At 48.4% G+C, this 26,322-nt stretch overlaps 1 protein-coding gene across 1 annotated transcript in view; it reads right to left on the minus strand.

Moving 5' to 3' along the window:
• Positions 1-1,728: 1,728 nt before the first annotated feature.
• The window catches only part of LOC101069589 (cadherin-4-like), a 130,096-nt gene continuing 105,502 nt past the window's right edge, over positions 1,729-26,322 (minus strand). The window contains exons 7-17 of the mRNA XM_029833641.1: positions 25,132-25,276; positions 23,838-24,010; positions 21,694-21,831; positions 18,666-18,851; positions 16,014-16,270; positions 12,408-12,550; positions 8,451-8,690; positions 7,941-8,177; positions 7,003-7,142; positions 6,763-6,927; positions 1,729-5,089 (exon numbers count right to left, since the gene is read on the minus strand). Coding sequence (XP_029689501.1) covers positions 4,883-5,089; positions 6,763-6,927; positions 7,003-7,142; positions 7,941-8,177; positions 8,451-8,690; positions 12,408-12,550; positions 16,014-16,270; positions 18,666-18,851; positions 21,694-21,831; positions 23,838-24,010; positions 25,132-25,276 — 2,031 coding nt within the window. The 3' untranslated portion in view covers positions 1,729-4,882. The remainder of the gene's footprint in view (positions 5,090-6,762; positions 6,928-7,002; positions 7,143-7,940; positions 8,178-8,450; positions 8,691-12,407; positions 12,551-16,013; positions 16,271-18,665; positions 18,852-21,693; positions 21,832-23,837; positions 24,011-25,131; positions 25,277-26,322) is intronic.

Below are 26,322 nucleotides of genomic sequence, written 5' to 3' on the forward strand. Positions count from 1 at the left end.
CCGCCCCCCGGGACCCCCCCTCCCTCCCCCATCCCGCCCACAGCCGCTCTGTGAGAGGATTACAGGAGTTCAGGGAAGGGGCATTGGCCAATCTGCATACAATAACCCGGCGCCGCCGCCGGTGGATCGACGCTGATGTACGGCAATAAAGGCGAGCAGCGACGGTTATTGGTTTCGCCGAATCGCCTCCAGGTGAAAACGTTCCGGCTCCCTTCGCCCCTCCCCAGTCCGGAGGCGCTCATTTAGACGGATCCGCACTCTCGGTGCGGCCGATCCCCGATGCCGTCACAGGCGGAACGAAAGGAAGGTCGCCGCGACCGCCGGGGCTCCCCGGGGGGGGGGAGGGCAGGGGGAGGGATTTAAGTACATTCGTGTTTGTGTTTCTCCCCTTTAAAATGAGATTTAAATGGAGGCAACAGGAAGTGTTTCCTAATCTGCAATAACGACGGGGAACATCTGGAACATCTGATGGATGCAGCCACGGCTCCCCGTCGACAAGAGAACGTTTGGAATAATTTCAATGTTTTCATTTCGGAATTTGTCTGTAACCCGCTCAGCTGCAATGCTAACCTCGTCATGCTAACACCTTCTCTTCACCTGCCTCCATCGGCACAGACCTGGACCAGCTGATCACATGACCGTCTGTACTCTTCAGGGCTTCATCCAGACTCACGCGAGACTCTCGGGTCTTTTGGAGACCAGAAGGGCTCCAAAGGTCCAAACCGAGTCCATAAAAGGTCAAACTTTAGCGTAGCGCGGCCTACGACCACCACCCTTCGCCTACCAGCCCTGGACTTGGTGTCTCTTGACCCGCGCTATCCCATAATGCAAAACAGCAGACACCAGTTTAGCCGTACGAGCGCCTGGGTGCACGATGACGGTCTCAGACAGGCGGATCGATGAAGAGGAGGTGTCCTCGCAGGCCCGCTGTGCTAAACGAGAGCAGCTAAGGGTCATCCAGTCCCGCCTGTGGCGGCCGCTAGCGTCCCGCGTTTTCTGTGTTTTCATCATGCTCGCCGCTAAATGAAGACCTCAACAGAAACATCGATACGGCGTTTCACGGTTGAGGAGCCGCAGCAGGAGCGGATCGTCAAAGACCGCGTTAGCTTGGCGGACGTTAAAATCAATGAGATTTTTTTTTACTGCAATAAATATCAACATAAACACTTTCACAGCATGTGTGAGCAGAAGCCAAATGTGCTGGTTTGCACGAGGGAGGGAGCGGAGATTTGGTAGCACAACAGGCATATTTTTAGCTTTTCCCGGTGAAAGTAAAATAAAAAGGTGGAATCATTTGTGATTCCAGACCGCGCGGCTGCCTCCGATGTGCCGCAGCTGTAAATAGACTCTGCATTCCCACCTTGGAAGGCTGCCCTGTCAGCCGCGGCTGACAAATGAACAGCCTTAATTGTGTTGATCATTTCGGCTCGTGTTTGTTCGAGGTTGGCAATAAAACTAATCGGAAACATGGAACTCAATCAGCCGCAGATGAAATGCCGGCGCCAAGCGGAGCGCATCATCGTTTCAAAATCTGGAATGGAAACGTTTCCCTGGTTTTATTATGCCGAAGCCCCGAGATCGTCATTAAGACGGGCGTTTTTTTTTCCTTTCTTCCCCCGGTTAATGCAGCTGCGCAGTGGAAGACTTCAAGTGTGTCGAGTCTGTCGCCGCCTGGTGGCGGGAACGGGGACTGCAAGGCGCGAAATGGCGGGAATGAGGAGAGAGGCGTATAAGGAAGGGAATTTTTATTTACATCACATGATGCTGCCAGGGAGTCTCCAGCTCAGCGTCTATCTTTACAAGGGTGATCTGCACGGCTGCATATTTACTGGACGGCATTTGGAAACCAAGGTTGCGGTGGCACTATAAACACACGTCGGAAACAACAGACTCTTCCCCCCCGTTTCTTTTTTTTTCCCCCTCTTTTCTCCCATTGTTTTCTTACAAAATGGTACAAACAACGATACAAAATATTTGTGCTGTTGACACTTTACATAAAAAAGTCTTCTGACTCGATAACTGTGCAATCGTTTTTTGTCTTTTTTTCCCTCCAGCCTTTTCCTTTTTTTTGTTCTCTCTATTCCGTTCGCATCTACGCGAGCACGCCAGAATCCTCTCTGGGCTGCAGCCTCGGACATGCGGGCCGCCACGTTTTAAAATGTTGTGTGGTTACTGTTATAGAACTGATCTGTTGATTATAAAAAAAAAGAAAAGACATGCAAAAAAGCTCCAGTTTTACAGTTACATCGCCGAACGCGGCCTGTTTAGCTTCAAGCAAATACTACATTATGTACACCAGGACTTGAGCAGCGGCGATGCACGCTGCTGCCTTTCTTTTACGTTCCCGACATGGCACGGAACCTTCCTGACGGGACTGATACCAGCGGGAGGGGCAAGAGGGCTGAACTGAAGCAATAGCTAACCGCTAGCGATCTCGTTTCCTTCACTTCCCTTATAAAATGATGTCATATGAGAGTTTAGACAGTTTGCTGCTGCATCGCTGATGACATTCAGTATCATAATGGCACAGTTTCCTTTGTGTAAGACAGTTCTAAAGTCCGTGAGAAGTGTTGGGGGGGGCTTTCCTAAATCTGGTTCCGACCACTCATGGGCCTGAACTCCGTGATCAGGTTGGTATAGTAACAGAGCACTGGCGTATGTACAGTAAGGCCTAGAGGAGTGTGAGTGTGCACTAGTGGGACTGTACAGGTGGGTCTGAAGAGGAACCTTCTCACAGGTGAAGCTAACCCGGGACAGCAGTGAATATGGCTGCAAGCTCACACGGAGCCGCACAGAACCTCCAAATGGCTTTCCGCGGTGATCTGTACAGTATTTACAGAGCCCAAACGCATCCCAAGAGAAAGAAAAGCAAACCGGCTGATAAAAATGATCCCTGTACACAGAGAATCGTCGCAAATCAAAGAACGTAACAGCTGTGTTTATTTTGCGGAGGTGGGGAATGAACCGAACCGTTCCGTGCCCGTTTTCTGCCCGTGGGCGGACCTCCATCCCGAAGACTACCAGCTCCTGCACCTCAAGGTGCAATCTGTGTCCATCAACCCATGGATGTAGACTAAGACAATCGTACCCTGTTGTCATTAAACAACAAGCCTCATTCGTCAAATCTCCATCTTTAGCTAGTTTATGGCTCGTCGCTGCGTCCGAACGCTAGAGCGACCGCGAGCAAGGGAGGAGCGCTCAAAAAGCAGCAGGGGGAAAACAGAAGACCCTCTTCATCACACCTGAAGAGGCAGCGAGGTTTCCTGGAACCTTCACCGTGTCCATAATTGATCGGAAACATGCTCGGAACAGACATTCCCAGATTAGCAACGATTAAACCTTTCTGTCATTTTCACACGTCGCTCTGAAATGTTTTGCATATTTAATAATAAAAAAGGACTAAAGCTCTTGTTTCTTGGTCTCCACGCACATTTAGAGGACTGAAATGTGATTACAACCCCCCCCACCATCCCCGCGGACGGTTCGGCTTTTTAATCAAATCACAACTAAATTGTCCCCCCATAAAAAGCATCACTGCAGCTGCCGTTCAGCCCGTCTGCTTCCATAAAGTTCAAATCAGATTTCTCTAACTTCCTGTTCAGAAAACGCTTCAACGCACAGCCAGAAAAATTAAGAATATTCTGGGGGGAGGGACATTTCAGTCGCCCGAGGAGAGGCCAAACGAAGGCGCTGAGACATCTGCGAAGTTTTTTAGAGAAACAACAAAGGGGGAGGAGTCTTGGCGTACCGACACTCATCAAAGCAATCAAATGTAGTGAAACATCAAAGCGGTTTTTGCACCTGTTTAACTGTTGGTAATTGTTGTAATTTCCTTTTATTGACACCTCGTGCTGCACTGGTTTCCACCCTCGGAAGTGATAAACATGCAAACCTTAAATGCTTCTGAAAGCTGCTTAAATAACCCTCGTTTGTAGTTCCGACGCAGCCGCGACTCGTCAATCTTCAGAAGCTAACGAGCCTCGTCGAGAGCTCAAAACAAACACAGCTGCTACCGAAGCGGCGGTATACACTTGTGACGCGTGTTGCCTCCCAGACGGTCCCCTCGTGTTTTGTTGTGATTTCCCGCGATCGCGCTGATGTTGGCCGTGATTCCAGACTCGGAAAGTCGGGCAACGAGAGGCTGCGCTCCTCTGAGAGCGTACTGAGATCTCCAGCCGTCTCCGCCTCCCGGCAGGGCAACTCGAGATACGGGGGAAGTTTAGAGAAAAAGGGTCGGGGGGAAGGGGTCGTTATGGGGATGTGAACGCCCAGAACATGGTAACCAATCCTGAGTAAGCGGGAGTCTGCTAAAAAACGCACCACTGAAGGCACTTTTTAAACATCAGTGCTTCTGTTCTAAGTAATTCAAGTTCAAGAAAGAATAAACCTGGCCCCTCCCCCGCGAGGAGGACTTTCACTGCTGTGTTCTTTTCTTCTCTTTTTTCTCTCCGTTTCCTTCCCCTCGGACAGACTGCTCAACCTTAAGCTTCTGCAGGCTGACAGCGAGGGAAAAAAAGTGAAAACCCTCAGGAATCAGGAACGGCTTAACTGGATGAGTGGGGGGCAAATCAAACTGCACAAACGCAAGGAAAAGCAAATGTACACTCCCGAAACCTTAAAAACAGAGGACCTGATTATAGAACTGGAACCAAATGACAAGAGCTAAAACAAATGATGAGCAGCCTGAAACTCGGAGCTTCTGTTTCAGTCTCAGAGATCGTCGTGAGGAAGCCGACTCAGGGTGCCGCTCCTCTGCGGTGGCTAATATAGTTGGTTGATTGAGTGCGTGTCCAATAAGGGTGCGGGAGAGCTCGGCAGACCTGCTGACAGGACGAGGGTGTGTGTGTGGGTGTGTGCGTGCGTCTACATGTGTGTGACAGATTTAATCCTCCACTCCTCCCCCGTACATGTCAGCTAGCTTCTTGAAGCGGGGACCCCAGTCGTTGAGGTAGTCATAGTCCTGGTCCCCCGTGCTGGACGAATTGAGGGAGCTGACCGAGCCGGCGGTGGAGCCGCTGCCCTCGTAGTCAAACACCAGCAGGGAGTCGTAGGGAGGAGCTGTGGGGTCGTTGTCAGCCGCTCGAAGCCCCTGAAAACAGAGTCGGGGAAGAGGGTTTCAGCCATGTGGGAGTTTATCCAGGAGTAAAGAACGTTTAGTGTCTGCTATTCCTAGCCTACTACTATTCCTAGCCTATTACTATTCCTAGCCTACTACTATTCCTAGCCTACTATTATTCCTAGCCTACTCCTATTCCTAGCCTACGACTATTCCTAGCCTACTACTATTCCTAGCCTACTACTATTCCTAGCCTACTACTATTTCTAGTCTACTATTATTCCTAGCCTACTACTATTCCTAGCCTACTACTATTCCTAGCCTAGCGTCTGCATGCTTAGGCCAAGTCATACTGTGTGGGGGTTGGGCTTCAGGTTGAGGTTAATGTTTCAAGAGTTCACTTACAAACTCACTGACATCAACACATTATTATTTAACCTGTTAAACAAACCCTTAAGTATCAGTCACATGGGGTTAGGAAACTTGGCTTAGGGCGTCGCAATCTCGAGTATTTGTAGACTGAAGTGACCATATTTGGATATGAGGGCGGGGCAGAGGGAGGAGTAAAGGGCCCACCCACAGGGCCCACCCTACCTCAACAAAAAGACACGTCCCCAGTTTTGAATGGGGAATGTTTGGGAAGTGGGGGCGCAGTAGGTCCTCGGTATTGCACGTAAAAGATTAGTGCCATTTTTATCTCCAGTTTATGATTCTACTCTGCTCCTGCCTCCAACGCATCGCTGAAGGTGACTTCAACCTTAAAAGTTATTTTTTTAGCAGAAGTTTCAGTCTTCAAGGTCAGCCTGCAAAAAGACGCCGTGTGGCACAAATGTTGCATTGTGCAGGCAGCGTTCAGGGTCCGTGCGCTGTGACACTACCTTCAAACTTTGGGTTATTCTTTTCTTTTTTAAATTCACACACAGCCTCACTCAGAGCAGCTGAAAAACAGCAACCCAGAAAATGAGTGGAGGATCGCCGTGGAAACATCTCTAACAACATCCCAAAGGGATTCTCTCCTACACACACGCTGCACTTAAATGTATTCATATTTAACAGGATGCCTTGACTTATATTATATTCAAATTTGACCCATCAATGCCGGACCAAAGGCAATTTCGTCAATATTCTGCCGCAAATTCATGAAGGAAAACGGGATGTGGGCAGGGTGTTCTCCCGCCTGTGCTCAGTCGTGCATTTCTTCCAGACTCGCAGAAGAGGCAGGTAAGGAGACCGGACGGAAAACACTTCACTGAGATACCGCCGAGCCTCAGAACCCCCCCGAGGACGGCGAGAGGCAGAAACGCCGCGTGTTTCTTGTGTTTGCGTTTTGCCAGACTGCTGGAGCGAGATCAGGAGCGCACGTGTGTGAGCGAGGGAGGTTGAGTGAACGGGTGAGACGGGGAGAGAGATGGAGAGAGAGAGAGAGAGGGTGGGTGGATGGATGGATCAGAGCTGAACAGCTGCCAACACCTCTCGAGTGTGAATGTGTTGTCACGAGTCTGTCAATCAGCATTTCCTCACAACAGCATGCCAACATCGGAAGTGTGTGACATCCTGCGTATGTGTGTGTTAAAACGGAATGTTGGGAGCGCTTAAAATGTAAAATAAAACTTCCTGCTTGTATCACAAATCAGCAGGTTTGAGCAGTGTGAAGAACCCAGTAATCACGTCAGCTGAAGGTGAAAGCGAAGGTGACGTGTCGTCACCTCATGGATGAAGTCCCCGATGTCCCCCGGATGAGGCACCACCGGTCTGATGGGGTACTGGGACTCCGGGATGATGGGACGCTCGTCCACCCTGCGGACACCGGGTGGTTTGCTGATGATGTGCTCCAAGGAGTCGGGCTGCTGCAGCTGGCTCAGGTCATAGTCCTAAACAGCAGCAGTGATGTTAGCACCTGGGGGCGTGTGTGTATCAGTGTGGGATTGTGTGTGTGTTAATCTCACCTGATCCTCTTCGCCTCCTCCCTCTTCATCATATTTGAGTATGTTGTCCCTGACATCATCTTCGGGGTCAATAAGCAGCTGCTTGGTCTGCCGCTCCTTCTCTCTCCGCTTGATCCACACGACAAAAAGCAGCACCATGCCTGTACCAACACACACATTTAGCACCATTATCACTGCAATAATCTGCAAAAAGCACCAGCATTAACGCGCTAAAAGCTGGAGGGAAACATCCTGACAATAGTGTTTGATGGTATTTAGCTAACCGAGTCCATTATTTTAAATGGCATGCTAACTTGGTCACCTGCTGATTAGCACTAAAAAAAAAAAAAGGTGAGGCTAATGGTGATATTATTTATTCATTCAGACATTTGACCTAATGAGAGTGCTAGCTTACAAATTCAGGCTATCAACAATGTGATTATATTATGTCCTGAAGGGACCATGAATTAATGTACCAAATGTCATGATAAGCTCTTAGCCTTTAAAATATGTCACTTAAATCACAGACACACTATAAAAAAGTTCCCAAGGTCAGCGGGATTTTATTGAGAGTTTGTACAAAAGTCTATCTGTGTAATAGTCGAAACATTTTTCAGGGTAGTGAAAACTTTGACATTTTGTTAGCTCCCGAGGAAAAGCTTCACCAACCTTGGTTGGATTTACTCCCCAGGGACCATTAATGTATGTATCAAGTCTCCGTGCAGTCCGATCTTTCTTTGAGAGACAAGTTTCCAACCTCTGTGGGTTCTGGTTGCTCGGATACGTAAAAAAACTTAAAGGCAACCTTCGCTGAACTGTCAGACATCCAATCAGGGGCAGCGGATATTTGCCCTCTGAGAAACCACGTCAAGAGATTGTGGACAGGAGCCCACGGCCCAGACATGAATTATGAACCACAAAACACAGCAGCAGTAGATTCGTCATGAACAATTCCTCACTGAGCAGGATGATGATGCAGATGAGGATCGAGATGATGGCGCCGGTCCCCAGGCCAGCCGCCGCCACGGCCCCGAGGGTGGTGCAGTCGCCGTGTTCGTCGCAGGGACACACCTTCACTTTGATGATTGACCGGTTGGACAGTGGAGGATTCCCTGAGTCCAACACTATTACGGGGACCTCGTACACGCCTGGCTCCAGATAGACCTGGTACCGCAAACCCAAGCGGGCATAGTCTCCTGTGTGGGTCAAAAATTAGGACTAGGAATAAGGTTCAGGGTTGTTGCTGAGGAACACATTGGAAAATCCAAATTTGAGTAGGACCAACGATATGTGTCAATCACCACAACTCCATAACATAAAAGAACCTCCCGTGGATTAGTAACCTCTGATGTCCTTGGGTGGATAACTTTCTCCTTTATTGCTGGTAATAAATGACTAAGCACTTTTCAACACTAATCAAGCACTTTTTAACCGGTGCTGCTGTGGGGTGGCGTGACGCAGGTCCTCACCACTGATCCGAGAAATCGTCCAGTTGCGTCGGATGCTGGCGGGAATTTTAGGCAGCTCAAAGACGAAGGGCCCAGCGTTGGGGTCAGTGTCGTCATCGGCGGCGGTGATGTTGACGCCGTTGACGTTTTTGCTCATCCGCTCGCAGATCTGGGACTCCTTGGGTATCAGGGCCGGGGAGTTGTCGTTAATATCTATCAGATAGATCTGCAGCGTGCCTGTGCCGCTGGCTACAGGAGAGCCTGGTAGCAGAGAGAGGGATGGAAAAATAATGTCAGGAGGGGGGCCAGGAAGGAACAAGATGTGAATGTGACGGCAGAGAAAAGGAAGGACAGTTGCCGAGAGGCAAACAATGAAAGGGAATTAAAAACAGAGGTTTTAAATAAAGGAAAAGGAAGAGGTGAAGCAACACCGAACATGCACTTTAGTGATGTTTACGGCAAGGTTGCTTAGAGTTGGAGGACAATTTGCGGCCTTGACAGAAATTCAATTGACAGCTCTGCTTTCAGGTCATCTTTCAGGCTCCCAGTCAGGCTGATCCAGATGGAGGCAAAGGAAAAACCAAATAAAAACCCACAGCCACTCACCCAGAGAGTGCTTGAGTGCAATAATGATGACTGTAACACAATCAAACAAGTCCTTGTCTGTGCGTATTTAGGCAGCGTGCGCAAATCCGTCTATGATTTTCTTGCTAAGGGCTCTTCTGCCTGAAATATTAACAATTAAACTACGAATGATGAGCAAGGCAGGCTCATTGTGTTGCACCTGTTCATTCATTCGTTCTCCTGAACGATCTCCAACACACACTCATGTAATCAAATACACAATTCTCTTGTGCTTATATGACAAGTGTTTAAATACTTACACTGATTACGCGCTTTTAAAAGCATTTTTGAAGTTCTCAAAATATTTACAACTGTGAACATGCACCATTTGGAGAATGTGCACTTTATATCTCTGCTGCTTGGTTAATTTATGATTTTTTACTGTATTATATATCCGATGTTGACAACAAATATGTTTAAATGCACTGGAATCACAACTCTATGTATCCAACTTAATAACCTAGACTAATGTGTGAGGGGAACCAAAGGAAAAGGTGGAATTTGTCTGGGTTGTAGCGTTATTTTGATGGGGAAAAACCACAATTCTATCATCCTCTTACTATCTTTCACCATCAATACTAAATTAAGCCTGCCTCACTGAATTTACACAGTTTTCACCACAAATGGCAACAAGAAGGAGTGTGGATCAAATCCCACACCCTGACAGGCCACAACCCAGATGTGACTAAAAGCTGAACCTCTGTTGACCCCAGAACATGAATCACACAGAGAGCACCGAGACGCGTGAACAAAGACCTGTACATCCTGCAACCACGTTTAACTACGTTAATGCCAAACACTGTGGTAACGTGATAATACCGTTTTATATTACTAATATAGCCATTGTGGAAAATCCGGCATTTAAAACAGTCTTACTACATTGCAAACACACAAATTCATGTCTCTTTTAATGATTGGTTTACTATAGTCTTAATATAATCTCAGTAAATGTGAAAGACAGTCGGACCTCATAAAGTAAGTCAACAAGTTGGGACCCCAGTTGTGCATGAATACACACACACACACACACACACACACACAGAGCAGCATTTTAAAGTTGTGAGCAATCTGAGAGGGACCGATACATGTTTGTTTGCATTAAAATGTAGAGGGATCAACAGATTGTTGCTCTGGGGTGTTTTTCGAGTGTGTGTGTGTCAGGGAGGGTGACGACCCTTGGGTGCCTCCGATTACAAGTCGTTCCCCATTGAAGGAACCATTGGATGAGAACACAAGGGACCCTGGGCCGTCTCTAGGACCAGATAAGGGGAAAGTCGTTTAAAAGGGTTTATGCAAAGCTGACAGATCTGCCAAGTAAATAAGGTGAAAAAGCAAAACTTCTGCCACAAGAGTGGAATATGAAGCAAGGGACAGCGTCAATGGCAAGAGCGCGGTCGGACTTGCAATGGTGCGATTAATATTTTGATGAGGAGATCAAATGAGTTGATCAAAGATTCATTAATGGACCAATGTTGTATGAGGACCCTGAGTTCACGAGTTCAATCAGAAATGCTGAAACGGTTTTTAAAGCCTGGGTTGAAATCAGGTTTAGAGACTTACGGCCTCGAGGTAACTCATCAGTAGATGAGTAAAAGGTTTGAAATCAGAATGATGACACACTGTTACAATTAAATAACAAAGAAAAGATCAATGCTTATCTTAAAACTATGAAAGAAAAACACGATTGTCCGTGTTTGAATCAGCATCACTCGGATTCTTGAACATACATATGCATAAATGCTTCAGGGGGGACTATTAAATGGAAATTTAAACTACACAGGCTGATACACACACACACACACACACACACACACACACTCTGGTGGTGGTGTTGGTGAGCTTCTTGGTCTGCTAATCCCAGCCACGTATGGAGACATGTGGAAGCAGCTTGCCATTGCTGATATGAGAATTATGTGGGCTTTAACTGGCTAAATAAATTATTATGTTTGTGTAAACTCCTCAAAAGGATTTCTGTATTAACCATTTGATGAGGCGCTCAGAGGTGTGATGCCAAAAACACTTGTCGACTTGTGAAAAGAACACGCTGTGTGTCAGTCCTGCTCCGTGCTGCTGTCTGTACTGCATTAAACCCCAAAGACTTTGGTTATTATACGTCTGTTTTGAAAAACAGAACCGTTATTTAGATGATGTTTCTTTTCTACAAATTGTTTTCAGTGCTGTGCAAAAAAAAAAAGCTACGTTTATTAAAACTTTCAAAAAGTAATGCCATATATTGCCTAATAGCGAGACAGTATCCTGGTGCCCAAACACCAGTCAATGTATATAATAATGCCTAAAAAACAGCATTTTTCACCTGTTCAAACGCGAACGCTGGACTTCAGGTAAACACACCATTGCTCTGCATATCACAGATAAGTAAACTCAGGGAAGGAAAAACAACTTTTCTTTAAAGCTGTGGAAAAAAGAGACACTTTCTTTGAAAAGCAGGAAACGTATTTGTTTGCAGAGATTGCACTCGCGCTCACTTAAGCTCAAGGCAGAACAAACATGTATGCAGCAAAGCGAGGATGCCGGGTAGAAGACAAGAAGCAGAGGATCAAGAGTGTGACTGGTTTAGGGAATCCAGGATTTTCTCAAACTTTGCTGCTCTGCTTTTGCTTTTTTTGGTGTCCTTATATCCTTGTCAATCCTCATATATGTCTTTTTTGCAGTTTTAACAGTTTTAATTTTTCTTTTTTTTTTCTGTCATTTTCAATTGTCTCTGCTTGACAGATGAGAATCAAAGAGTGGAATTTCCAGTTAGATTTACAGTAGAATTCATCGAAGCAGCTTCTTTTCTCATCACTATGTTTAGAATCTAACTAAGGCTTTAACCTCCAGTCCTGTGGTTGCAGGGTGAAGCTGTTACAGCAGAGTAAAGCATATTTTGTTGTTTTCCTCGGCCTGTAGACCGTTTTAAAGAAAAATAGGACAATTTTCTGAAGTCATTATCATTGTCCTTGTGATATAACTCATAATTATATTTATAATCGTAATTCAGAAATAGCCCAGAAAGAGAAAATGAAATAGCAAACACATTTGGAAATGCAGAATGACTAGCACAGCTTGCTAACGTTTGTTATAAAAAAAACAGTTCATGCGTTTTCATAATAGCAGGCAAGAAGCAAAATTAATGAATGCCGTGAAATTATGTTAATGCTCACAATATTTGTTTTTAATAATTTAACTAAATTACTCATTGTTGCATAAATGACTGTTTGTTTGCTCTTGCATTAAGGTCAGAAATAAATGTAGCAATACTTCAATTAGAATAGCGGCAACTAATTAATCAAGTTATTTTCATGAAGGATAATCTTTATTAATTTACCAACAGTTATAAAAGTCCCTCTTTACCGTTGTCTGTTGCGAGGAAGGTGGCTTCATATATGTTGTTTTTGACGTAGACGGACTCCCGGTCGAGTATCGCCGTGGTGATTATCTGTCCGTTGGTTCTGTTGATAGACAACCAGTCTGCAGGGTCGTTCAGCTTTGAATACCTAAAAACACACAAGGGCGTGTGACTGAAGGAGTTGGGGGAGCTTTTTTGCACTCACAAATATTTGTGGCGTTTTCTGCAGCGGGTGTGCATACAGAGATTACCGGCACGCTCCCAAACTCACAGCAGCCTGACCTTCACACAGTTTAATTCTTCATTGACTTTCCTTCCAGAGCCCGCAGCCTACAGTCAATTTAACCTCATTTTTCACTCCTGTGTACCAGCCACAGAAGTCAATTACTTCTCTAGTTAAGCACTGCTACGACTGTGTGTGTGTGTGTCCTTGTATTTGCTACACATTGAATGCCAAAATACTACTTTTCCTGCAAAATTTAGCATATTTATGCAAAGTGGGACCATTTGGTTTGGTCCCCAAAACTTTAAACAACTGCTTAAGGGTAAAGATGTGGTTCAGAGGTTAAGGTTAGAGTTGGGAGGAATGAGGTTAGGAAATGTAAAATGTCTCACAAAGGTAGAAATATGAGGATGTGTGTGTGTGTGTGTGTGTGTGTGTGTGTGTGTGTGCGTGCGTGCGTGCGTGCGCTGCATACATAAAATCCAGAAAGTGTCTGCTTGTACTGTGGAATGGACCTGTAGCAACATCAGTTCGGGTGAATTTCAGGTAAAAATAGGATCTTTTAAGTTATTTGGGGATAATTACTGATATTCTGCCATTCTGATGTTTCTGTGATGAGAGGGGGCAGTGATGGTAAAGACAGCAGAGAAGGCTGGACCCAGTAGACTCGTCCCTGCAGTGAGTGAGGTGGTGTTTTCCCCATCAGGCAGCAGGTACGATCCCAGCAGCAGCTCCGCGCAGGCAGAGGGATCACAGAGATGACATTCTCACACTCCTGCTGACATCTTCACACAGCCTTTCCCAGCCCGCCGCCGCCGAACTGGCCGACTGTTAAATCACCGTCGGGACCTGAGTGAGTCCTTCACAGTGGGACGTGTGATTACAGGACGGAGGGAGTGGGTGGGTGGGGGACGGCGGCGGTGACGGGGAAGAGTGACATGAGAAGGGCAGCAGGACGACCATGTGATCTGGTTTTAACGCGCTTGTTATGACAACTTTGACTGGTTTTTGTCCAACTGCATTGACCTGAGACTTGCACTCTCATTTTTGGGGGTGCTCTCAAGAAATGGTGTAGTCCAGTTTGATGCTAGGCTTGTGGCATATGAAGACAAGGCATTTTCTCCCCTCCAAGAAGTGGAACATTGACAGCTGCATATACGAGCAGCGCTATTCTTTTAAAGAGAAGCGCTGCGTTTAGCTCCATCACCCTGACCTGCTCAAGCAAAGTTGTCTAAAAACCCGAGCACCTACCAGCAAAATCGGAACACAGACATGAGATAATATGTCTGGAGCGCAGGAAAAAGGGGTATGATGGGAGTTTTCTCTGCATAATGACCTTTAACAAAAACACCTGAATCGTATCTCTCCCGGTCAGACTGAAGTGGAGAGCAAATGGTTTGTAGTGGAGCACGCTGTCCACCACCACAATTTAATTAAGTCTCCTCAACAGCGCTCTCTGCAGATGTAATAAAGCTCATGAAGCAAAGCCGGTCTTGAATGGACATTCTTTGCAGCCAATTTCAGACCCACCGAATAGACAACACGCTCCATTATTACTCCTATATTAAAGCAAAAGTCCAGATAAGTAACAAAAAGGAAAAACTGTGAGCTTTAATAGCATTTCTGAGAGCTCGCAGTGGATAATTGTGCAGCTGTGGAATGTGAAAAACCCCAGTGTTTTGTCTTCAGGTTCCTTCTGTCGGATTTAATGTCGATCGTGGGTTGTCCCCCTTCGCCGCTTCTTTAATGACGTAAAATTCAAACTTTGAGTCTCCTTGGGAAGGTAAACAGTTTTTGTTTACTTCCCTGCTGGTCCAAAATGAATGTTAAATTTCAAGATGGGTCCGTGTGTGCAGATGGGTGGATGTTTGGGGTTTGAGCAGGCGGTGGGAGAGGCCTGACATTTATTTTTCAAACCTCTGACCCTGAGGATGAAAAATTCATGTCTCAAAGTAAGCCAAGGTAGTTCAGATAATCATTTATGCCAGTGTCTCCAGTCCCATGTCTCGACCTCACTGGTCTGGGGCCTGACAGGTGATGCATGATGCCTCGCTAATCCCCCACCTCCTCCCCATGTCAAGCAGGACGCTGGCGGTTTGTCCCTCCTTTGATAAGCAGCTGTCAAATTCACACCTTGACCTGGAGCTGCAGCAACGCCCCCAGGTGTTTCTAAACCTTTCAACACTCCCAGCTTCAGCAGAATCTTCCCGTGGATTTCTTCTATGTTTCTGGCGACAGGTCCGACAAAGGAAATCCGAAGCTCTTCCTCTACACAGGATCATCAGCAATAGTGACTCTCCAACTGACTGACAAGGATGAGCTCCACTGGAGCAACGAGAATTCAGAATAGAACAGCTGCGGTCGGTGTCCTTGCGTAACGGCCTAGATGAGAAGCCTCCTGTGGAAGCGGGCTAAAACAGAGGGATTTGACTGCGATCCTACCCAGATGGGCGGTTTGCTCACGCAGGAGAGTTCGCAGGAAGCCGGTTTTGATCGTGGAAACTGTGACTGGATTTGGAGGATGTGCAGCGCAGGTCAAAGGCAAGGTCAAAGGTCAAGCTGAATTCAGAGGAGGAGTGAGGATGGCTGCTGACTTTGATGTCTTCCTTAATTACAATACATTCCAACTTTAGCCTCATTTGCTTTGAAGCGAACTGGGAAATTTGTTTACATCTTCTCCCAGGAGAAATTAGGAAGCAAAGGATTAGTGGATCGCGACGGTCGGCAGAAAGTGTGAAATTAAACCAATATATTCTCTGGAAGCTACGAAGTCACCTGACGTGAGAGCACCAATCAAAAGGTGTGATCCTGATCCGCCACATCACCACGTGGTAGGGTGGTCAAGAGGTCACTTTAGGGTTCTGCTGGACTCTTTGGTTTCTGCTGCCGTTCTGCAGGACTGAGAAAAGGTCTGCTACTCGTTTAAAGGTTGGTTCACAGTTCAAACCCAGGGAGGCAACGGAGGAGGCAGGTGGACATTATGCTGTGTCAGATATCTGGGCCGGAGCCAGCAGCTCCCCTCCCTCCCTCCATGTACTGTATGTGCTCGCACAGCCCACAGAACGTGCACATCCCTGATTACCCTGAAGGCTTCTGCACCCTATTAACCTTTGCCTCCTTCCGCAGGGTTCTTGTCTGGCTCATAAACCTTGCTCAGTAAGACTTTGAGCAATGGGAGCTGCCAAAATACAGTTCTCTTGTTGAACTTTGACCTTCAAGAACTGACATGGAACTTATCCAAGAGGCCTTGTTTTGTCTGCTGGTGGATTGGGAGAGATTACTGCCAGGCTAGAACAGAAAAGCAGCTTGTCCCGGCTCAGCAGACGGGACCGTTCTGGGTTCACCGAACCGTCTAAATACAAAACACACTTTCGTAATCGCATCATACCTGATTGTTTGCTGCATCTGAAGTCGGTCGGGATCCGAGGCTGAGAAGGTGGTCAGGGTCGTGCCAGCGGGGATACCCTCCTCGAAACGGATGTGCTTCGGGTTGGTGGGGAAGTACGGCGCTTCGTTGACATCTTGGACGGATATGGTGACGCCTGCCGTAGACTGCAGCGATGACTGGATGCCGCTGGCTAAGTGGGCCTGGTTGGACACCACCACTGTCAGCATGAAGGCGCGGTTCATCTCATAGTCTACCGGCTGTAGGAAGGATGGAGGGAAGGACAGGAATGACAGACAGATGTTGAGAATCAAGGATTAACTTCTAACTAACTGAACCCTATAATCAATACAGTGTCCAATCAGGCATGCCTCTAGAGACCTGACCAAAGAAAGCCTGACCCCACCAAAACGAGCCGATAGCAAGGTAAAACCCAAGAATAATCTTTAATCAACAGGAAGGAACCGAGAGCAGGACCAGGTTCATATGGGGGACCATCTTGCTGAATATAGTCTGTAAATGTCCTGCCCTCGCCCATCTCTGCTCCACAAAGGTGTTAATTTTGCATTATCCTTGAACGTGTGCGGAGGTAAATATAACGTTGAGTGGCGAGCTAGCGGCCCTGCCAACATTTCTCTTTGTTTCTGCACGGCTAGGGAGTCGGCGCTGAATCTCCATTGTTGATAAAGGACATGATAAATGAACACATGTCGAATCAAGTGGCCCTCTGATGAATTGGACCCATATCCTCTCTAAACCACAAAACCAGCCAACACACACCCTCAGCTCAGACTATTCATAGCCGCTGTGTGCCGCGAGCGTGCACGTGTGTGTAATCTAGGGGTTTGCAGATTGAGCGTAAACCAGAGTGACAGTTGTGTGCTCTCCAAATGGAGAATACACCATCAGGTTCAAACGACAACACAACAAGTGCTGGAAGAGAAAACGGAGGACAAATATGCTGCTTGTACTGACTGCTGGCACATTTCTAACCAGGGAGACGGCGGACACCTCACGGCGCTCTGGTCTGACGCTAATCATCTGTGAGCACCTCTGTATGTTGCGGTGCCAGACGGGTACGAGCGGACAGCGTGGCAGCGGGGGCCTTGACGTGAAAAGGCATTATTAATCAAGCAACCTGGTGGACGGGGCAGAGGAGTCGGCGCGTTGGTGTTACAGGGTGAGCACGGCAGCGTGGATCCGTGCGTGACCCCGGGGTGCACTGGGAACTCATTTAGAGGCAAACCACGCTCAAGACTCTCTGATCTGCAGCCAGTGGTAGTCTGAGCACAGGGAGGTCTGCGGTGTTGCTTTAGGCGAACAAAAACACATGCACACACACTCATGCATGCACTTGCGCTCACACACCCTGAGGGAAGCCAGAGGGGTGAGGGGTCAATAACACGGCTTCCATCCTTCGCCCATGAGCCATTACTTCTTACATATCGCTTCGCTTCCACCCTTTGCCTTTTACTTAATTTGTTCTGCTGCACTTCCACCCCCTCACCCCCCCCCCCCCCCCCCCCCCCCCCCCCCCCCGCCCACCCCCGTGCTCTTTGTGATCTGCAGCCTCCGTGGTCTTTCTTAATCTTTAAAAATCCCCGATCCTGCCCGCTCGCCCTGTCATCTCCTTTGCTCCTCACTCACTTTGATGGCTCTTTCGAAAGGAGCGACTCTGTTTTGCATGTTTGTTTTCGGCTCCATTGCCACGCAGTTTACGAACACGGCCCTCATAAACTCCCTAAGGGGGCAGCATAAATGTGGGTTTTTTTGGGTCTCCTCGGGAGGCTGCTGCGTACCTACTGTATGTGTCACTGCAGTGTCGTGTCTGAGCAGACAGCAAACGCCTCAGTAAACAGAGGAACGCCACTATATCCGCCTAATGGCTTCTCGAGCAAAACGAAGATCTTCTGTTTACCATTTAAACCAGTATATTTCTTGTCTTCCCACGGGGTGTCCTGTCTCTTATTTCGTGATTTTCTGATAACCTCCCACTAGTCTCTATGGGAGCTTATGGCTGCCCGGCTTCCTGCTGAATTTTATATTAGGCCATGAGCGGAATGGATTATAAAAAGCAGTCATCTAGAGATAATGAAGAGAAGCGAAATGCCAATGTACGCTGCTCGGGGTGCTGTGGGAATGACACCAGAGATGGTACTGCTGTTTTTTTTTCCACGTTATTACTAGTCTTGAGATACGACTCGTGGGAGCCGAGTACATAAGGAGGAAATTCTATTGGTTGTGGGTCAGGCAACCAAACAAGCTTCTGCGTCGCAAAACATGAGCAACATGGCAGCTTGTTCGCAGGAGGCGGGAATGCAGCAGCTAAAGGTCACTCGACACACACAGACTGTACGGAAATAAAAGCCGAGTGCTCTCTGTCAATATTCCACGGGCCGTTTTCCAAGTGTAATAAAACTTTCCAGACAACCTGGATGGCGGCGTTACGAGCCACAGCCATGTTGTTGCTGCCATTTACCGCGGCAGCTAAAACATTATGAGCGGATAAAAAGTGTGGCTTTCGTAATTGAGAAATCAATACCTCATTTGCTACAGTCGTCTCGCCAACCACGTGTTTAGGTCTGTGTGTGTGTGTGTGTGTGTGTGTGTGTGTGTGTGTAAGAGAGAGAACAGCTGGGCAAGGGCCAACCTTACCTTCACCACGGTAACCATGCCGTCGTTGCTAACAGGGTCGGTGCGGATGGTGAAGTGGCCCGATGGGTCTCCACTGATGATCCTGTAGATGGCGTTCCAGTTAGGGGAATGCGGTTGGTCGGCATCTATCACCGTCAGATTAGCCACCACGATGTCCACCTTGTTCTCGGGGACCTCGCCGGAGAACTGTGGAGAATGACACCGACCCTTAACAAGGGAGGTGGACAATCGGAAAAAGCCGCAGCGTTCCCATTTTCCTCCACTTCCTGTTGAGCTGTCAACACCCACAAAACGAACCAGGACAGAAGCAAGAGGAGAGGTTTAAAACAGACGTTTGAGCGCGTCTGAATGGCTTTCGGTCGTCCTGTTCTGTCCAAACACATGTGCTTCGTCCCGATAAGCCTGGTGAGACGCGAGCCGCTCTCACTCATGTGTCTGTTAGGGGGAGGACTGATCAAAGCTGCACAGGCTCAGGGGATGAAGCCCACAGAGATGGACCAGCAACAACAGCAACGACGCCCATACCGCTAACCAAAGGCCTCCTCATTAGCAACCCGCTGACTCTAAACCAATCACGTCGGATCGGGAGGTGAGCGCGTGGGCGCTCCTTCCCCTCATCAGGAGGTGACAGGCTCGTCAACGTGGTGGCGTCCCCGTGTTGCCACAGATAACAGGCGTGGAGGAGCCGCTGAGCTGCTTATGCAACTGTAGGATATCAAAGAGCGGAGCCCCCCACGCCAAACACTCTAACAGACCATAATACCCCGCCTGGCAGCCCTCGCATCCCCCAAACAAGCCGACAGCAGCGGGCAGATTAGGAGGCTGCGTCAGGAGAGCCGTTCAGAGACTCCGTGACATTCTTAAGACAACAGCCGAGTCAGTGTGGTCAGGCTGCTCTGGGATAAGTAGGCGGGCTGTTGCACGTTCATCTGAGGGCCTGGGCGCGTGCACGTGCCTGCTCTCCACTGTTTTATTACTGCGGCGTGGTTCAGGGACTCCCCAATGCCAGTTCAATAAAACAAACTTCAGAGATGGCTCTTGAGCTCCTGAGGGCCCTTAAGCAACAAACGCTGATAACAAGATCTGATGGACGACCCGGAAAAGGTGGGTTCTGCTCTTATCACCAACGCCCTCGGTTTAAGATTCCAGGTCTCATTACGTCTGCGAGGCCTCAGTCTGGAGCAGGTTACATCAGGCGTCCAGCCTTTGATTGGATAAGATGGCTTCTTTTTTTCTTATCTCGGTGGTGCGGAGGTTTTATTTCAATTCCTCACACTTTAAATCATTAAAACCGCCAGAAAATGCAAAGTTAAGGCGCCAGCGAGGTCACAGTGAAGTAGACCCGGAACAAAGAGTGTAAATCAGAAGAGATATTAATCTGACTCAAGTTTTAACAGACACAATATCAGCGGGTATCCAAAGAAAGTTGGAAATCATCAGAGGGACGTTTTAAAAACTCCAACCCTCAGAAATGCTGCTCTTTATTCACCTTTACTTTCTACATTTTATGACCCCGAGCTTCAACTCTGGGTCAGTATTCTGGTCATGTTCCTTCTTCTGCTCCCGCCGGCTGAATTTACGGAATGGGAGATTCTCCGATCTCCTTCCTCCTCCTCCTCGACGCCGCCGAAGGTGCGAAACCCTCGAGTCCTGACTGACACTCGAGACTGCTGAACTTGAGGAAGCAACAAATCTTTACGCTCCTGCGGCTGGAGGAGGAGGCCTGTTACTTCGTTAGGGGGAATCTGTTTGACAGTGGCGGCGAACCTTATTGCACCGGAGCAATAATTCAATCCTCGGCGTTATTGCTACTGTATGCACAAACAGAGGAGCTGAGTAGCTCGTTTGGGTTTGGTTTTCGTTCCATCCGTCTGCGTCACGGAGGAGACGTGATGCTCGTCTGAGTTCACACGTGCGCCGACGCGCTGGAAAAATAGGCGTGATGAAATATTAATCATAAACATTAAAGACAAATCCCCCAAACTTTACATTTCTGGGGCGCGTTGAGAGATCTATATGGGGCTTATTGCAAACACTAAATATTTGCATAATAGCCCGCATTCTCAACAAAATGGCTTTGTTGTTATCTCGCCAATAAAACGGATGATTTATGGAGGCGGCGTGCGAGAGTGCGCAGCTTATCTTGGCTCCAAAACATCCCCTAAAGTTTATCATCAATATCCATGATAATATTAACTTCCCTCTGTGGCGCTGATGGAAACGCACTTAAACATGATGGAATACAGTGAGAGAATATGAATGCATCACCGGCCGCTATCATCAATACGCCGCCATCAGCGCAGAATCTTAAATTAAAGGCGGGAATGCCGAGTCAGGAAAGGCCTCTGATTTACAGCGGAGCGTGCGTGTGCTTTATCACCGCTGCTGGAGGAAATATCTCCACCGAGCAAATAATCCCTCTTTCTTTCCTCCCTTCCCATCCTTCCCTCATCACTTTTTTTCCTCTCTTCATTTTTCATCCCGGACTCGGTGCGGTAGTCCACTCATCTCTTCCTTCTTTGTCCTCTTTCTTCTTGCCATCTCCTTTGTGTGTCCCCCCCCCCCCGGCTGCTGCTTCTTTGTGCTCACATGCAGCCTGTGATGTCGCAACGCTCTGAAGACGTCTGCGGCTGTCGGTGCTAGCTCATCATCGTAGAGAGGTAGTTGGTGCTGCTAGCTCCTCCGTTAGCTAGCGTTAGCCTATTTCACTGTCAGGGTGGCCTTTTTACACCAGTAAATCCTCCCAGTTACTTTAACTGCACCTCATGCTTTTAAAGGATGCCTCTAAATGACCTTTAATGGAGTACTGGAGAACTTTAGTGGTTACAAACTCTAGCGGTAACATTTAGCAGCTAAACGAAACCTCACCCATAAAAGATGGATGAGATAAAAATCACACCTCTGTGGGATAAAACCCTCCACCGGGACTTATTTCTTATTTAATGGACGGCTTCTTTCCGTTCTGTTTGTCAGTGCTGAAGCTGCGAGGCCCTAGTTTGCCTATCATCCCTTTTTCTTGCCCACTCACCGTCCTGGACGTCAGCATGGGGGGGTTGTCGTTGATGTCGGTGACCGTGATGATGGCGGTGGCGGTGTTGGAGAGGCCAAAGTTCAGGTTGCCCTCCATGTCCGTGGCCTGCACGATGATGGTGTACTGGGAGACTTTCTGCAAACACACAGCAGTGGGATATTTATCCGTTCTTTCAATCACTCATTCATTCATCGGCGGGAACAGCCGGAAAACTGACTCCAGAGAGGACTAAAAAAGCCCGTCTGCCTTCTGCTTCACGGCTGCTACCCATGAGCTCATTTAAAACATCCCAGGATCACGTCTACGATCGTCTGAAGGCTGGAGTGTCGAGCCTCCCTCAGGGTTCCTCATCAAAGATTCTTCCTATCGAGTAGAACTGATGGCGGAAAAAAAGAGAAAAGCCAAGCGTGCGACGGAGATTAACTCTGCAGCAGTGACGTGCAGTGGGGAGGAAATACGGGGAGTTCTCCGGAACTTTGGGGGTTCGTTTCCCCCCTCCGTCCTCGGCCTCCTCGTCAGGCTAAGGGAGCGGTTAATGGGCTGCGAGAGTATCGAGCGCTGAGCCCCGGAGCCGCCTGTCTGTATTATGCGCCTCATCACCGAGATTCCCAATTACATTCCCAGTCTCTCTCTCACCTGCTAATTACCAAGTAAATATCCCAATTAGGCCGGGACGCCACAACAGGCGGATTAGACAGCTCCTCTCATCGAGACGCTGAACTCCAACCTCACGCGCCGGCTCTCATTAACACCCGTGCGTGCGCACGAAAACACACAAACAAACACACGCCGACACCTCCGCTTCTCCACATCTTGTTTAGAGGCAGCCGCCGTCCGACTGTCCCGTCAGTCGCGTGTGCTCAACGCTCTCGCTAATTAGACAAGGGAGCAATTATGTAGAGCTCCTCTGAACCTCTCAGCTGTGCACAGGCGGCCCCCACCCCGGGAAGGGGGTCTGCTGCTGTCAGACCGGCGGGAAACTCTCGCGGGGGGGGGACGGTGGAGGAGTTCACCGAGTGGAGGAGGGTGCTTTAGAGAACAGGGGAGCGGATAAGGAACAGCAGGGACGGAGGGGGGGGGTGTACCGAAACTTGGTAAGTTTGGCCAACTTTGGTACGTTTGGGTATCTTTTTCTAAGATTTTGTATCAAATCCCAGGAAAGAAAGCCGATTTTGTCTGTTTTTTATGTTTTTGAGGTGGCAGCAGATCAGGACCGTCGCAGCGGAATCGAATCATCTGCTGACAGTTATCAGCAAAACCTGATGCATCGTATTGATTTTCCCATGAAAGAAACTTTCATTACTGTTTAATAGCAGCTGACAGTAAGGACAGGGCACGGGCGTCTTCCCGTCCTTCCCTTTACTACTCTGAATCACGATTCATGGCTAGCCTTCCCGTGGAGCCGGCTTCTGCGGTGCAGAGCAGCATTTCACCTACAGCGCCTCCGGAACGCTTCACATTTAAATCAAAAACGTTGATTTCTGCTCCACTAGTCAAACATCCTGGTTACTGGAAGCACCGGTGCTGACTGGGTGGATTAGCATCGAGCTACCCTGCAAGCTAACGTTCTCTTCTGGAAAAACTCTCTCTCTCTCTCCTTCACACACACACACACACACACACACACACACACACACACACACACACACACACACACACACACACACACACACACACACACACACACACACGTGCGCGCATCTTTATTTTTAAGTTTTCTTTTTATTTGAATGTTAATTGCCTGTATTTTATCGAGCGTAGCTGTGATTATATAGGCTTTTGTGTGTCTCTGACAGGTGTCAAGGGCATTTTATCTCAGATATTTCCACTCCGTCTACACAAGCACGTGCGCAGAGACAAAGACACGCATGTGCGCACGGGAAACAACGCGCCAGCAGCCCACTGCAGTGTGATGTGTTGTTAATAGGTCTGTCACCACTGACAGTTTGGGAGGACGATCTGTCTGGGAGATTTCTTTGCCAGTTGTCACCAGCACGTCCACGTCTGGAGAATAAACACGTTTGGATCCTGTCTAAACTTTAGAGCTCCGCTGACCAGGGCAGGAATCAACAAATAAACTAAACCGGCGGCTTTAATTTTGGGGCCGAACTCCCCCTTTCATAAAAAACCAATGCACCGACCTCTCGATCGAGCCCGGGCGCCACGGTGACGATGTCCCCCGTCTCGCTGTTGATGGTGAACATGTTGGGGATGGGGCTGTGCGGCATCTGAGACAGGATCCGGTAGCGCACCATTCCGTTAGCGGTGGTGTTGTCGTCCGCGTCGAAGGCCGACACGTGCATGACGTATGTACCTGATGAAGAAGAGCACAGCCATGGACAAACGCGCACGCGCAAACACACTGCGGTAACTAGAAAGGTCTAATTAAGTTCTTAATGTCAGTTAGCATTAGCGTTAGCTTTGATTTTGCCACCCGCAGCTTTAAAGCTGGGCGCAGGTTGTCTCTTCTTGTATCTCTGTAACATCGCGCAGTGTCACGCGTGTGCACGCGTGTGTGCTGTGAACGCGTCACGATGCCTTCACAGACTCCTGTGACTGAATCTCTCCATCGCTCCATTTCTTGTGCTCGGCTCCTCACAGCCAAATCTAATTGGCAGAGATAGTGATATCACACCAGTGACAGGCCCTGTCCGGGGATAATTGGAACCGCAGCTCCCATTTCAAAGTTCATTACATTTCAAAGCAACATTTGTCAATGACTCGGCCGGAGGGAGCGCCCCGAAGGCCCCTCAGCCGGGTGAAAAAGGAAAAATATGTGGCAGGAGCAGCGGAGGGGAGAGGACGGCAGAGAAACGGGGGGGGGGGGGGGGGGGGGGACCATCTCAACTATCAACCTATCGCTTCTGAGCGTGATGGTGGGGAGGAGGTGAAGAACCACAATGTGTCACCCGTCGACGGGGGTAATTTCATTAAGCTGCGCTCTTCAGGGGTTTAATGTGGACCCTTTGTACGGGCGCCTAAGCTGTGCTTGACAGGATTAGGCCCCCGTAATGACTCTTTAATTTGCAAACTAATTCCAAACTGTAATTGGCCTTGCGCTGAAACCGCTGGAGCTCTAAATTCTAAAACTCTCTTTTTTTGTGATTATTGTTCAGCTGAATGTCACCCGTGCCGCTGGGACCCGGGGGAACGACGGGGGGAGGGGCGGGAGAGGGGGAACGAGGGCGAGGGAGGGATGGAAACCAACTATTTAGATCAACCCGCTGCAATAAAGTGCGGTTCATGGGTGCATGACCCGGTGCCGCTGCAGGCCGGTGGATTTTACCGCCCATCTCTGCAGCCTGAACACATTCCGGTTTACAGCCGCGTTGGTCGGATAAATGAAAAGCCGCCGCGGGAGATGGATTCTCCGTCAAGGGCGGCGAAGATGGCCCCGGTTTAACGGTCCTCCTCCTCCTCACGGTGGAGCCTCACCTGGTTTGGAGCCTTCGTCCACGGAGCCGTTGTAAACCTGGTTTTTGAACTCGGGTCTGTTGTCGTTCATGTCGATGACGAAGATGTACAGATCGATGGGGTTTTCCACCTGGTTCCCGTTCATGTCCACGGCGTGGGCGCGGAGCTGCAGCACGAGAGGCGGAGGAGGACATTTTTAGAGACTTTAGAGCGAGCCAGGAGCCAGGAGAGAAGCCTGCTGCTGGTGTCAGAAACCGCAGCTCTGTGAACGTCAGACTGAAAATTTTATTAAAGTTTTGTATTTGCGGTGTCTTATTGAAGCCACTCTTAACCCTCTCGTCTGGTAATTGTCTGTCTCACTTGAACTAACCGTCGTTTCATACAATTCTCTTTTCTTCAGACTTCAGAAAAGTCACAAAGGTCAGTTTCTCTGCAATATGTTATTTGCTTGGTTATTTTCTTGCTAATTGAAGGCTGCTAGAGCGTACAATGGAGCACAAATTAGTCACGCTGTCTTCCCTTTTCCCCGAAGGAGACGTTGACAAGGAATGGAACTCCTGCAGCGTTCCGTTCCGGCCTACATCGGGAAGAAAGAAATGGTAAAGGTCTTGAAGGTGACCATTTTCTGAAATCCAGACTCTTGTGACAGGCCGTGTTGCGCCTCGCGCGGTAACGAGCGTCTCATTTTTGCTAAAAATCCGCCCACAACAGCTGTGGAACGGACTGATGGAGGCTCCCAGAGCTGCCAGGTTTACAAGATGAACCAGTATAATTTCAGTTAATAACTGGGATTTGCTGATGCATCGGATCGTGGCTCTCCGGGTGAACGGCCGGCTGCAGCCTGCCTCATTTGGCGGGTTAATAAAAAGCCCGCTCGCTCTGGAAAACAAACCTCAGCTTCAGCATTAGCCGCCGCTCTCCTGCCTAAATCCGAGCGTGCCCTCACGCCCTCGGCAGCATTTAAAAGTCTTCCTGCTCTGGAAATGGGGAAACCATAAATAAATCACCAAGGAGCTACATTTATTTACCCTTCAAGGTGACGATGCTTTCAGTGCAGCTCGGAAAAGCGAAAACGCCTCTGCACCGCAAAAATTTAGCATTTCGGTCCATTTGCGGCGGGTTGGGCTGATAACGATCTGCGGTGTTGGTCCAGAACTTGCAGCATAACGGTTGCTGAAATCATAAGCTGCATCTGTCTCCTTTGAATTTAAC

The sequence above is a fragment of the Takifugu rubripes genome, chromosome 3, assembly GCF_901000725.2.
Source record: "Takifugu rubripes chromosome 3, fTakRub1.2, whole genome shotgun sequence".
Lineage (NCBI taxonomy): Eukaryota > Metazoa > Chordata > Actinopteri > Tetraodontiformes > Tetraodontidae > Takifugu > Takifugu rubripes.